The sequence below is a fragment of the Gracilinanus agilis genome, chromosome 1 (assembly GCF_016433145.1).
Source record: "Gracilinanus agilis isolate LMUSP501 chromosome 1, AgileGrace, whole genome shotgun sequence".
Classification (NCBI taxonomy): Eukaryota; Metazoa; Chordata; class Mammalia; order Didelphimorphia; family Didelphidae; genus Gracilinanus; species Gracilinanus agilis.
In genome coordinates this window covers 524698753-524713240 of record NC_058130.1, presented here as the reverse complement: position 1 = coordinate 524713240, position 14488 = coordinate 524698753, and the positions used below count along the sequence as shown (strand labels likewise).

Here is a 14488-nt window from a genome sequence, read left to right as displayed (position 1 = left end):
GTTGTGATGCCTTTTACATCTTATGAATAATAGTTAATTTTATGATTTAGATCAGTAGTTTCACAGCCATTTTCATACTTTATATATATATACGTCAGTGAGAAATTCGGCATTATCTGTATTAAAGCTTTTTGTAAGATGTACTCCATGCCAACATAAGTATAAAATATGTATTTACGTTACTTATGCACTGATTGTTTAATACATTTAAATGCACACACCCAGAAGTGTAGAAAATCACCTAACAGAATTTTCTTCAGTTGTTCAAATTTTATGGGACACATGCTTTAATTAGTTTTTCTGTTTTAATTATCTTTACCATCCCTATTCCAACCCACAAAAGGTAACCCTTAGCTTATAGTAGGAATATTGGATTTCCTTATAAAGCTTTGTGAAAAGCAAACTAAAAGGAAGTAGAAAATAGATAATGATTTTTTATTTTAGTTTTGTTTCCAGATTTCCTTTGGCTTTCTACATCTTTGTTTTATTTTGTGTGTTCTTCAACAGAAGCTCTGATTTATAATAATAATAATAGTTAGCATTGATGTGGTGCTTTATAGTTTGCAAAATGCTTTATATATTATATTAACTCATTTGATCTTCACAATAGTCCTCACAACAAGATAAGTACTATTTATTATTTCCACTTTACAGAGGAGGAAACAGACCAAAACTTCTTTCTGATTAGAAGGTCAACTTAGTTTCCCAAAATGTATGCCATTTGAGCTAGAAAGGTTTTAAGTACAATTTTGGCAACAGAATGCATGGCCAAGAACCTCTTCTAGTTAGGTATGGAGAAACAACCCACAAAATATGGACATAGTAACTCTCCAAAATTTTTTAAAAGTATAAAGTGGCTCTCAGTCTTTTTCTACTCCCTTCCAAATCTGCACTGATGAGGGTGGAAAGGAGAAGAAAGTTCTCAGAGTTAAATAATTTAGACTATGTAGTCAGAACTTTTGGTATTCTAAATGTGGGATCCTTGTCCAAAGACCAGCAAGTTGACATATTTCTATAAGAAGTGAACCTTATCAATAATGACTTTCTTACTATCATTTAAACCAGAAGAAATTAAGAGTTTCAGTGATATTGAAGAATGGCTTATAGGTCCACTTAGAGGGAAATGAAAGAGTTTTTGATATGTGGTAGTATGTAGAGCAACATGGTATGTAGAGCAATAATAAGAAATTCATTTCATGTTATGTTTAGCCATCTCATCTTTCAGGACTCGTGTAGTATAGAGAAAGGGGGTCATGATAGTTTTTTCAAGCTTTGGCTGAGTTCTGGAATCAGTTAGGGGTTTGGAATCTTGAGGGAGAAAAGTCAGTTGGTTTGTGAATCTCGTGGAGAAAGTTTCAGACCTGCTGAGCTGCTTCCTTACCTATCTGTAGAATTGAAATTTAGCCTAGCTTTGAAATATTTATTTAAGAATTGTTATTTTAGATAAACCCTTTGTATCTTCATTTCCTTTATTATTTCCTACCTTCCTTCCCTTACCTTATATGTCTGTGGAGTTAATAAGGAGAGTAAATTAGAGAGGAGTTCAAATCTGTGAAGGGTTTAACTATAATTTGACAGTATTATATATAAAGAAATTAGTCAGTCACCATTTATTCCCTTTAGATATCAAGAGCACCTTGTAAGCTGAGTTAAGGCAGGTCCTTGCTCAGACTCCATCTCTGTCTCCCTTCCCCTACCTGAGGTTCCTGAGACAACTGTTAGGGCTTCCTCAGTCCACTTTCCTGACAAATCATCCTTTAAATATAATAAACCTTTTGTGTTTCAACAGACCTATTAGTATAATTTGTCAGTTAGTTATTAAGAGAGGGAAGAAGAGGGAAAGAACTAACATACTCTGGGCTTGAAGGGAAGCCGGGGTATCCATCTTGAAGGAAGGTGTAACTTCAAAACAAGTCCCTTCCTGTGAAATTAACTAAAGCCTGTAGTTAATTTCAGTTCAGTCTATTTCCCTCAGTTTGTGTTTAAGTCTGAGTCCTGGTCTATAAGCCCTGCTGTCTTTGCCTGTTTAGATTAATTCCTCCTCTCCCTGAAGATCTTTGTTTCCCTTCAGTGCTATACTCCCTGACTCCAGTCCATATTATATCCTGAATCTCCTTATTCCAGCCTACCTGTAACCTAGATTACCTACCTAGCAAGTCCTTGACAACCTCCTTTCAAAATCCCCTTTTACCACACACCTTTCCTCAAATTATCCCCATTACACTCATGATGAGTGTAAATAAAAAAAAAAACCTATAAAGATAATTACTGCTTGTGTGCCAATATTTGTTGCAGAGGATGAGAAAGCAAAGAAATTTTATAAAGATTCTGATAAAAAAAAACCCATCAATAATTATGTGAAAAAATGTTTTAAATCCCTCCTGACTGGAGAAACATAGATCAAAACAACTCTGAGGGTACCACCTTATATGTAGCAGAGTGGTCAATATTACAGTAAAGGAAAACAATAAATATTGGAGGGGATGTGTCAAAATTGGGACACTAATACACTGCTGGTGGAATTATGAATTGATACAACCATTCTGGAATGAAATTAGGAATTATGCCCAAAGGGCTTTAAAAGAATGCATGCTCTTTGATCTAGCAATCTCACTGCTAGGTTTGTATCTCAAAGAGATAAAAAAAAGGTGGGGAGGATCTGTTTTTACAAAAATATTTATAGCTGTACTTTTTGTGGTGGCAAAAATTTGGAAAATGAGAGGATGGCCCTTATTTGGGGAATGGCTGAACAAATTGTGGTATGTGATGGCAATGGAATACTATTATACTGTACTATACTATCCTATACTATAAGGAATGATGAATTTATGGATTTCTATAAAAACTGGAAAGACCTCCCTGAACTAATGTGGAATAATGCAGGAGAACATTGTACACAGAAACTGAAATATTGTGGGATGATCAAATGCAATTGACTTTGCTATTATTAGCAATGCAATGATCCAGGACAATTTTGAGGGACTTATGAGAAAGAATGTTAACCACATCTAGAGAAAGATCTGTGGGACTAGAAATACAGAAGAAACATATGATTTGGGTTTTAAAAGATTAGTCTATTTCAAAAATGAATAATAAGGAAATAGGTTTTGAGTGATAATATATGTATATCCCAGTTGAATTGCTTGTCAGCTCTGGGAGTGAGGAGAGAAAAAGGGAAGGAAACACCATGAATTTTGTAACCATGGGAAAAATTATAAAATTAAATTTAAAATGACAAAAAAATAGATTGTGTTAAGATTTTCTCAACCAGTGTAACATCATCCTTAATCTTTGGTGGCTACAGAACAGAATAGCAAAAAAAAAAAAAAAAAAAAAGGGATGATATGGAATTAAGAAATTAAACAGGTCATAGGTTTGTATGTAGTTTCATTCTTCATGAATAATTTTTCCTAGAAGAGTCCTTTGGTGCTAGTCATGATAAATACCCAACAACCTTACACAAAATGAAATAGACTGTATCTGAGGGGACAGGAAGTATCTGCTTATTGATGTGGATAGGAGTCATTTCACAGTTAGTTTTCTGTATATAGTCAGATAATAGACTAATTCAAGAAAAGGTCAAATTAGATGAAAGGACAGTTACAAAAACTAATGTGACCTATTTAAGCCAGCCTTTGACACTGAAAAAAAAATACCAAGGTGGGGAAAAGTGAAGACACTGGTTTTGATTATTAATCTTTTAAAAAAATCTTATTGTTCTTTTTTGACTTTACGTCATAATTATTTTACACAGCTACTCTACATTGAATCCCTTCTTGTGACAAAGGAGAACAGATAAGTAAAAAAATTCAATACAGTGACCACATCTGATTATATATACACTATTCTGCCCTAATAGTGCTCTGGCTGTCTGCCGAGAGAAAGGCTGGTTCATTATCTTTTCCTTGGTACCTTCAATGGTTTTTCTTTTTCTCATAGTTTTACTTCATTTTATTTATCTTGTTATTTACATTGTTATCGTCATCTATATTGTTCCTCTGGGTCTGCATATTTTGCTCTGCATTAGTCTTTATAAGTCTTCCCATGGTTTTCCCTATTTCTCATTTCATAATATAAAATAATATCCCATTATACTCATATATCACTTTTTTCAACCATTCCTGAATCAGTGGTACTATCTCTGTTTCAAATGCTTCCCTAACAGTATAGTAACACTGATATGAGTGTTTTGGAATATATTGAACTTTAGTTTTTGGAATATATTGTGCAGAACTTTATTTTGCTTCTTTTAGCATTTCCTAGGCTTCATACAGTGCATGGTTACATAGTAGGCTCTTAAATGTTTTTTGATTGATTGAAAGTCCTTTATAACCTGATCCTTTTCTACCTTCTCTGTGTTTCCCAAGCTCTAGTTCCGACCCTCTAGACTTTATTATGCCACAGAAATCTCCTTATCCTGAAAGTTCACTTCACTTCTGGATTTCTCATATTGGAAGTACTGTCTGTCCCTGTGGCCCCTTCCTCTGATTGTCTGGATAATATTCAGGCCAGCCAGGTCTTCATTCTTTCCTGACTCTCCAAGTTTTCTCTACCACACCCTCACTTGAGATGACTTTATGTGTCCTCTTTTCCCCATTTGAAAGTTCTCTCAGAGAGTATAGAAACTGTCTTACTTCCTGCTTGTATTTGTTTTGTTTTTGTTTTTTTTTAAACCCTTGTACTTCGGTGTATTGTCTCATAGGTGGAAGATTGGTAAGGGTGGGCAATGGGGGTCAAGTGACTTGCCCAGGGTCACACAGCTGGGAAGTGGCTGAGGCCGGGTTTGAACCTAGGACCTCCTGTCTCTAGGCCTGACTCTCACTCCACTGAGCTACCCAGCTGCCCCCCCCGTTTGTATTTGTATTCCTTACTCTCAGCTGACACATAGTCAGTACTTAATAAATGCTTCTTGACTTGACTTGATGTCTTACACATTACTCCCCTCTGTGGAATCTAAAATCCCATGACTCTGGCTTCCTTTCTTTTCCTGTCTTCCAAATACATATGTTTTTACTGGCTGTCCCTTATGCTTGAAATTCTCTGCTTCCTTGTGCTTTTCTTCTGGCTTCCTCAGCTCCCATTTTTCTCATCTTAAATCTTATTTTGTCCAAGAAGCTTTCCCAATCCCCCTTAACGATTGTTCTTTCCCTCTGATTATCTCCAATTTATTCTTTATATATCTTGTGGGTATATAACTATTTCCATATTATCTTCCCCATTAGATTTTTGATTTCCTTGAGTGTAGGGATGGTTTTTTGTCTTTCTTTGTATCTCCAGCACTTAGTGTGGTACCTGGGGTTTAGTAAGCTCTCATAGATTTGTTGATTTAATTATGAATTCATAATATAGTGTGAGGTCTCATGGTACTATATTCCCATCCCTTGTACTTTTTCTCAAATTTCCCTTTAGATTTTAGAACTTTTATACTTATAAATTTAGTTTTAGTGTTTTGCATAGTTTTTATAAAATTATCCTGAGACAATTATTGTTTAAGCACACATTTGTAAATAGATTCTGGTAAAACCATTTTTTACTTTGTGAGCACAACTCAAATACAAGCAATTATTCAAATCTCCCATTATTTATATAAAGTATGTTTTTAGTTGTATTTGTATATTGTCTGTATGTCTTGATAGAGTACTTTGAGATATTTTATGCTTTTTGTGATTACTTTGATTAAAACTTATCTTATTTCTTCCTTGTTTTTGTTAGGACTGTGGAGAAATGCTAATATTTTTTGTGGATTTATTTTGTATCCTGCTCTTGCTTAAGTTATTATTTTACCTTATTTGCTGATCCACTTGTATTTTCTAAATACACCCACATGTTGTATGCAAATAGGGTTTGTTTTGTCTTATTTTTGATGACATGTATACCTCTAAATTTCTTCTCATTTCTTCTTAAATGCTTGACATAAAATAAATAGGATTACAAAAGAAACCAATCATGTTGAAATGCAATAATTAAAATAAAAAATAAAAAACAAATTCACAAACTATAGGTTAGCATTTCTTTTATTATATCAAATAATCATAGAAATAAGCATTCTTGCATTTTACCTCTGTATTAGAAAAGTGTTTTTCCTAGTGTTTTTCCATTAATACATGCAACCCTTTATTATGTATGTATTCTCTACAAATTTGTAAATGTATGTATTGTTTCCTCTGATAAAATTTAAGTTCTTCTAATCAGAGGCCGTTTCGTGTGTGTGTGTGTGTGTGTGTGTGTGTGTGTGTGTGTGCGCTCGCGCACACGCCCAGGACCTATCACAGTAATTTTGGCAAATAATATGGGCTCAGTAAATGCTTGCCAACAGACTGATTGAATTTGAAGCTATGATAACCTAACATAATAGAAATAAAGATAATATATTTCTTCTTTTTTTCCCTTTAGAGGTCAAAGCTTATTCTCTATTACAAATCAAGGCTTTAAAATTTTATTACTATTATTATAATGAGTATTATTATGCTTATATAACACTTTAAGGTTCATTTATTTGTGAAGTTTTTATGGCCTAATACAAGTTTAATTTTTGTGTAGATGCCATATACTGCTGAAAGAAGGTATATTCCTGTCTATTCCCATTTAATTTTCTCCAGAGATCTATTAGTTTTAAATTTTCTTTCACTTCCTTTAATTCTTTTTTGTTTATTTTTTGGTTTGATTCATCTAGATCTGAAAGAGTAAAGTTTAGTTCCCCTGCTAGTATAGTTTTACTTGCTATTTCCTCCTGAAGCTCATTTAATTTTCTCCTTGAAAAATTTGGAGGCTATATCATTTGGTATTTATATGTTTAGTGTTGTTACTACTTCATTGTCTATAGTACCTTTCAGCAACTAATAATTTCCTTCCTTATCTTTTTAAATCAGATCTATTTTTGCTTTAGCTTTGTCTGAGATCATAATTGCTACTCCTGCTTTTTTACTTTTTATGATGAATGATAAATTCTGTCCAGTCCTTTACTGTTACCTTGTATGTGTCTCCCTGTCTCAAATGTTTGTTTTCTTGTAAACAACATATCATAGAATTCTGGTTTTTAATCCACTCTGCTATCTGCTTCCATTTTGTGGATGAGTTCATTCTATTTCCCATTCACAATTGTGATTACCAACTACGTATTCCCCTCCATTTTATTTTCGTCTTCTGAACATGAGCTTTCTTTTTTCACTATGGTCATCCTTACAAGACAGTAAGGTTTAACCATTACCTGTCACCACCCTCATCCTAACTTCCACTATTAAGTTTTTCATGCCTCTTTAGATGAGATAATTTATCCCATTCTGCCTCTCCCTTCATTTTCCTCTCAGTGCAGTCCTCTTTTTCACCCCTTGATTTTTTGGGGGGGTGTATTATATCATCCTAATCAGCTTACTCCCATTCCCTCTGTCTATGTATACTCCTTCTAACTGCTCTAATACTGATAAAATATTTTTTTAATTACAAATACCATCTTTTGGGAATATCATTCCAGGCTTTCTGATCCTTTAATGTGGAGCCTGCTAAGTCCTATATAATCCTGACTATAGCTCCATGGTATTTGAATTGTTTCTTTCTGGCTGCTTCCAATATTTTCTCCTTGGCTTGGGAGTTCTTGAATTTAGCTATAATATTCCTGGGAGTTGTCATTTGGAGATTTATCTCCAGAGATGTTCTGTGGATTTTTTCCTTTTCTAGTTTACCCTCTTTTTTGTGAATATCAGGGTAGGTGTGTTTTTTTTTTTTTTAATAATTTCTTGTATTATGGTGTCTAGGCTATAAAAAAAAATTATGGCTTTCAGGTAGTCCAAGAATTCTTAGATTATCTCTCCTGGATCCATTTTCTAGGTCAGTTTTTTTTTTTTTTCCTGTGAGATATTTCATGGTTTCTTTTTTCAGTCTTTTGATTTTGTTTTATTGTTTCTTTTTTTTTTTTTTTTTACACCCTTGTACTTTGGTGTATTGTCTCATAGGTGGAAGATTGGTAAGGGTGGGCAATGGGGGTCAAGTGACTTAGCCAGGGTCACACAGCTGGGAAGTGCCTGAGGCCAGGTTTGAACCTAGGACCTCCTGTCTCTAGGCCTGACTCTCACTCCACTGAGCTACCCAGCTGCCCTGTTTTATTGTTTCTTGATGTATCATGAAGTCATGCTTTTCTTTTTGTTTAGTTTACTTCTTTGATAAGTGGAATAAATCTTTTCTAATTTAAACATTTTTTTTTACCTCTATAGGGGAGGACTAGCAGAAAGGTTAAATCGATTACAGAATAGAGAACGGTCCGCCATAACTTTTTGGAGGCATCAGAATGCTACTTCCAACAAAACACTGCCAGGTAAAACTTGCATAAACATGTCTGCTGGGGAATTATCAGATGAATTTATGTGGACATTTAAATTGTATTTTTGAATGTGCATAATATACTTTGTAAAGTGAATATTTTTTTCTTAAGTTTTGGTTATATTTTTTAAAAATTTGCTAGCCATATGAATCCATACTCCTACAATTTAAGAAAATCTTTAAGCCACAGAAAGTTTTTGGATATATTTTTTTAAGACCTGATTTTGAAAACCTCTTTATGACACTCATAGAACAGAACCTTTTTTTGTTAACTCTTAAATTCTCTATGCATATACATTAATGTTTCTTGGACTTTCAGGAGAGTCCCTTTCTCACACTACTCTTTCTCTACTCTTCCATTTGTCCTCGCAGGGAGAAGCAGCAGCTCTTTTATACTAGTCATTTCTCTGGGTTAGAGAAACTAATTGCAGTTTATAATTTTTTTTGTTTTGTTTTGATAACTCTATTTCAAGATGATTGTTTTCTTTTATAATCCTATTTATTTTATTTCAAGCACATAAAAACATTATTCTAAGAAGGGGTTCATAGACTTCACTAGATTACCAAATAGGTCCAGGACACAAAAAGTGTTAAAAATCCCTGCTCTAGGAATTCTTTGCTTTCCTCTTGAAATTTCTTGCCTAAGCTCATGACCCCAATTTTAGCTCTTTGAAAGATCTTTCTTAATTTATGATTCCCTCTAAAGTAAAGTTCCTTCCTACCTAAAACATATTTGTTCTTTTGGGGATATTTTCATCTAGAACACCCCTACCATAGGCTTGCATGTCTTTTTTAAAACTTGTTTTATTATTTATTTTTGACTTAAGATTTTTTTAAATTTCAAATTCTTTTCTTGCCTTCCTCTAGCCCTTCCCCCACCCTTGGAGAAGGCAAGCTATATATTATTAATTATACATGTGAAATTATGCAAATCATATTTCCATTTCATAAACTTGTGCTTCTAAATTAAATACATAATAATTCACACTCTGATGACCTATACACTCAAGAATATTTTTATTCCTTGGGAGGTGTGCATGTGGAGGAGTCTTCCTTGAGGCAGGTACCTATTTCCCTTTCTGAGATGCCTGTTTTACATAGCTATTTCTCTGTTTCTTTGACAAATGTGGAATTTCACAAATTATGATGCTAAATCATAAAGCTTTTTTTAAAGTCCATTTTATCTGGTGCTAATTCTTAAATCAGGAAAATTGCATACTGAGTATAAAATTATTTCTTAACAATTATTTTTGATTATTGTGTCTTTAGTGTTATTTTTTGTAAAAAGAACAATATAAGGTTTTATCATAAAAAAGCCCCAAATACTTATAGTTATTTTTATTGTGTTAACTTTGTTACTTCTTATATACATTAAAGATAACTGCTTAAACATCTCAAATATCATTAGCTTTGAGAACTGAAGTAACTTTTTTTATCTTTTGCTTAAGGTTTTCATTATTTTAACTTTTAGCTCTATACCTTCAGTTTTGTTTTTTTTTTCACATTGGAAAATTTTCCCACCACCTACAAAATTTTTTTTATTTTCCTCTATGACAGAAACAATAAAGTTGAATTTAAATGATCCTGAATTAATTGAAATGCTAGAATTATCATAATATCACTATATCACTTTAGAATTGGTAGAGGAAATCATTATGTTGACTCAGTTAGTCTGTCAATAACTATTTATTGAACATTGTGCTAAGTTCTGGGGTTATAAAGAAAGGCAAAAGACAAGTTTTTGACTTCAAAGAACTTATAATGTAATGGGCTAGAGTATAAGGAAACAAATACATTAAGAGAAGCTATATATGTCATAAATAGGAAGTAAGAGGAAATATACCACTATTATGGGGGTTTGGGAAAGATTTTTTGTAGATGGGATTTTAATTGGGACTTTCAGGAAAACCAGTAGGAGGAGATGGAGAGGCAAAGTATTTTAGGGAACAACCAGAGAAAATTCCCTGAGCTGAGAAATGGGATGTCTTGTTTGTAGAGCAACCAGGAAGCCAATGTCACTAGATTGAGAAAAAAAGGAATATAGATATAAGAAAAAAGAAGATAGCTAGAGGAATGAGCTAGACATCCTGATTTTTCTAAAGTGCCTCACAAACTTTATTGTAGAAAAATCCTGGTTGCAAAAAAAAAAAAGAAAATCAATGCTTTATCTACTTTGATATTATCTATAAAGATATTAGATAGTCAGAGGGATAGAGCATTTATTAAGTGCTCGTCATATGTCAGTCATCATGTTAACCACTGGGGATATATGAAACCAAAAATCAAGACAGTCCCCACTTTTAAGGAGTTTTGTTTTTAATTGAGTAAGACAGAACATAATGGGATACTGGAAAGTGGGCAAAGAAATGCAGAGGAGATGGGGAAGGATGGCATGGCTACTTTCTGTCCAAAACTTGATTGACTATCACTGGTGACTACAAAAATGGTGAGGGAAGGAGGGATAGGAAGGTAGGAAGGAAAAGTCTTTCATTCAAGAGAAATAGATTCATTATATCAGGCAGCTGGTGTTGAAGTGGAGCAAGCTAAAGAGTGAACTGGAAGTGAAGTGAAAGATTTCATGTCCCTTGAGAAACTTTGTCCAATGCATTCATGAAATCCAGGTCTCATGGCATTCCCTTACTATTTTATGGGTAACTTAGTGTTACAATGGATAGAATGCCAGGCTTGGAGTTGAAAAGACTCATCTTCCTAAATTCAAATCTGGTACTCAGTCACTTCCTAGCTGTGTGAACCTGAGAAAGTCACTTAACCCTATTTGCCTCCATTTCCTCATCTGTAAAATGAGCTGGAAAAGGATATGGCAAACCACTCCCATTGTTTTTGCCAAGAAACCTCAAATGGGATCATAAAGAGTTGAATACAACTGAGCAACAACAACAAAGTGACTTATTCTACTGGTCTTTTTCTTCCTTTTGACTAGAGGGATCTCTCTCTCTCTCTCTCTCTCTCTCTCTCTCAAAGAAGGCAGGTAACTGATATAGATCATATATGTATTATCATATAATATAATAAATATTTCCATGTTTGTCATGTTGTGAAAGAATACATATTGCTTACACTAGAGAAAAATTCATGGAGGAAATAATCTGTTTCTTTTCAATGGAAGGCTTTTTCTCTTACCTTCTTATCCTTCCTTCCTTTGCCATTTTGTAGTCACCAGTCATAGTCAACCAAGTTTTAGAGACATCTCACTTTTTTTTTTTTCATTTCTTATGGTGTATACATTTATGGAGATGACAGTACATAATTCCTAAAGCTACTCTTCTTTTACATACCAAATTCTATTTCTTCACTAATATTCGTATTTTCCCTTTGTTATATATGCAATTTTCTTTGATGTGATGCTTACAAAAAAGATGGGGTATAATTTTCTTGCTCCTCATCCCTTTCTAAATGAAAACCTGTTTGATCAGATCAACAAGTCTCCAGGCATGTATAGCTTTTGTATATGGAAATAGTAATTGTATTTGGTCTGTGTTAAATTCAGAATTTAACAAAATATGGGTGTAACTGGAAGATCTATAAAGAGACTTCCAATTTGGAGCTTCTAGAATTCTTTGTGGTATTGTCAAAACAAATCCTTGGCGGGGTTACAAGCAATGGCCAGATAAATCATGACCGCTTCATCTGATGTGTATACTGTCAAGCAAAGTTTACCTTCCACTGGAGGGGGCAGTTTGTTCTTTTCTTAGCTACACTGGACATTACTTATTTTCTGCCATTATCTTTATAAATGTCCCAGTCCTGACTCGGCATAGTTCACTGTACCAGAAAGACAGGAAATTCCAAAGTCCTTATAATGTCTTCTGTAGCTTGAGTGGAAGTGTTCAGTAAGAAAAGGGCTATTGTTTAACTAAGTGGAATAGGAACAGGATTATATTTTGTAAGAATTCCCCCAAACATTCATTTATTTTAATGCTTCATCAGCCAATTCCCTTGAAAATTATATAGCCAAAATGGGAATGGGTTAGATTATTATGGTGGGCATAGAATGCAACATACTTCTCAAATGAATACTAGCCAAATAAAATTGAGCATCTAAAAAAGCTATTGTACCAGCCCATAACTATTATTGAGTGACTACAGTGTATACCCCACTTTACTGGATGGTATGGGGAATACAAGAGAAATAGATTGGCTTTAAAGAGTTGACCATTTAATTGAGGAGAAAGGACAAACCTATGTAAAGCAGCTGATAACAAATATATGATAATGTCATGAAAGAGAGGTGAAATTAAAGTAATGCGGGAGAGGGCTGCTTGCTAGTAGGGGTCTAGGACTTAAAGAATCAGGGGAGAGAGATGGGCGAAGGGAAAGCAGGACGAGAGAATCTCCTGTCTCCATGAGGAGGGAGAACTTAGTAGCTTTGGAGGCAGGAGAACAGTATCTTCAAAGGCAAAGAGTCAGGACATGGAATACAGAGTTTAGGCAATAGCAGGCAGGCCAAGAGATACTGGGAGACAAGTACTAGTGATGATTATTGTTGGGAAAGCACAATCACTTTAAAATCTCTGACATTAAAGGCAGGAATATATTTGGCTCTGATGATATATTAAGCTGAAATATAATTTCTTTTAGGGCAGCTAGGTAGCACCGTGTATCAAACACTGGGCCTGGAGTAAGGAAGACCTGACTTAATATCCGGCCTCAGACACTAGATGTGTGACCCTAAGCAAGTCACTTAACCCTATTTGCCTCAGTTTCCTCATCTATAAAATGATCTGGAGAAGGAAATGACAAATTACTCTAGCATCTTTGCCAAGATAACCCCAAAAAGGGTCACAAAGAATTGGATATTACTGAAACAACTAAATAAAAAATAATTTCATTTCATATATATATTTCTTTGTGGTTTCTTAAAAAGGCTCATGATTACAAAATGGAAGATGCTAGATGAATAAAGAAGTATTTTTGTACATTTTCTCCAAAAATGTATACTAAAAATATGGTTTAAAAATAATATTCTAATACTAATAAATAGAAACTAATAATTACATTAAATTATACCTGTACAGATACTTGTCTTCCACCATTCTGACTTTCAGTGATCTATTCAAATATAACCAAAGATCTCAATAAAGATCATAAGTAACTCCCTTTGGGACATATTTCATTGTCACATGAAATGATAGTTCTGTTATAATATAAAGCTATCTTTTTAGATTAGGTATGAGCTTTGAACCTTCTGCCTTTGCTTTTTCTAAACCAATTTCAGAATTCAGCCTTTATGAAACAGAAATGTCCTTTCTTCATTATAATCATGGATTAATATAATTGTCTGAGCAAATAAATGCACCAGTCATAGCATCCCCTTTTTCTCACAAGCTTACAAGAGGATTTTAGCAACTAAGTGATTATTTTATGAACCACACCTTTTTTTTTTGTTGTTGTCGCTGTTCTTGTGAAGTGTACTTGTCCCACCCAATCTTTCCTTATTTATGTCCTCCAGAGCATGAGACATTATGGTTTAAAAAAATTAAGCTATTTGTTATATGTCGTAATCCCTTGATGGGAAGGTTACCTTTATTTATTTATTTATTTATTGCTTTTTGGTTCCTTTCATCTTTTTTAGAATTATTCAGTTCTCTGGTAATGAAAAAGAACATATTTCCATTTGATGTAACATGATACATGAATTGCCTTTTTCCAGCAATGTTTTCTACCTTAAAAAAAAAATAAATCTTAATATTTTTGTTACTTGGTTGTAAATTTTGCATTTCTTTTTTTCAAGATGATTTTCCCTCTATTTCTACCACCCTGATATACTCTTTTTTTTTTTTTTTTTTTTTTTTTTTTTACCCCTTGCACTTCGGTGTATTGTCTCATAGGTGGAAGAGTGGTAAGGGTGGGCAATGGGGGTCAAGTGACCTGCCCAGGGTGACACAGCTGGGAAGTGGCTGAGGCCGGGTTTGAACCTAGGACCTCCTGTCTCTAGGCCTGACTCTCACTCCACTGAGCTACCCAGCTGCCCCCTATGATATACTCTTACTAATCAGAACCCATTCTCTTACTCCTTCTGTTCCACTGGGGCCATAAGAAAGTCACACCTTGTTTTGTCAGTCATATTGGGACAAATTCCATCCACTTCCCAGATTTTTTAAGTCTTTTCCATGAGCACATTTCATTGCTATCTATTGAGAAACCATTTCATTTT

At 34.0% G+C, this 14488-nt stretch overlaps 1 protein-coding gene across 1 annotated transcript in view; it reads left to right on the top strand.

Annotated features, from left to right (window-relative positions):
• The window catches only part of SPIDR (scaffold protein involved in DNA repair), a 590496-nt gene that overhangs the window by 160571 nt on the left and 415437 nt on the right, over positions 1-14488 (top strand). The window contains exon 8 of the mRNA XM_044682801.1: positions 8208-8308. Coding sequence (XP_044538736.1) covers positions 8208-8308 — 101 coding nt within the window. The remainder of the gene's footprint in view (positions 1-8207; positions 8309-14488) is intronic.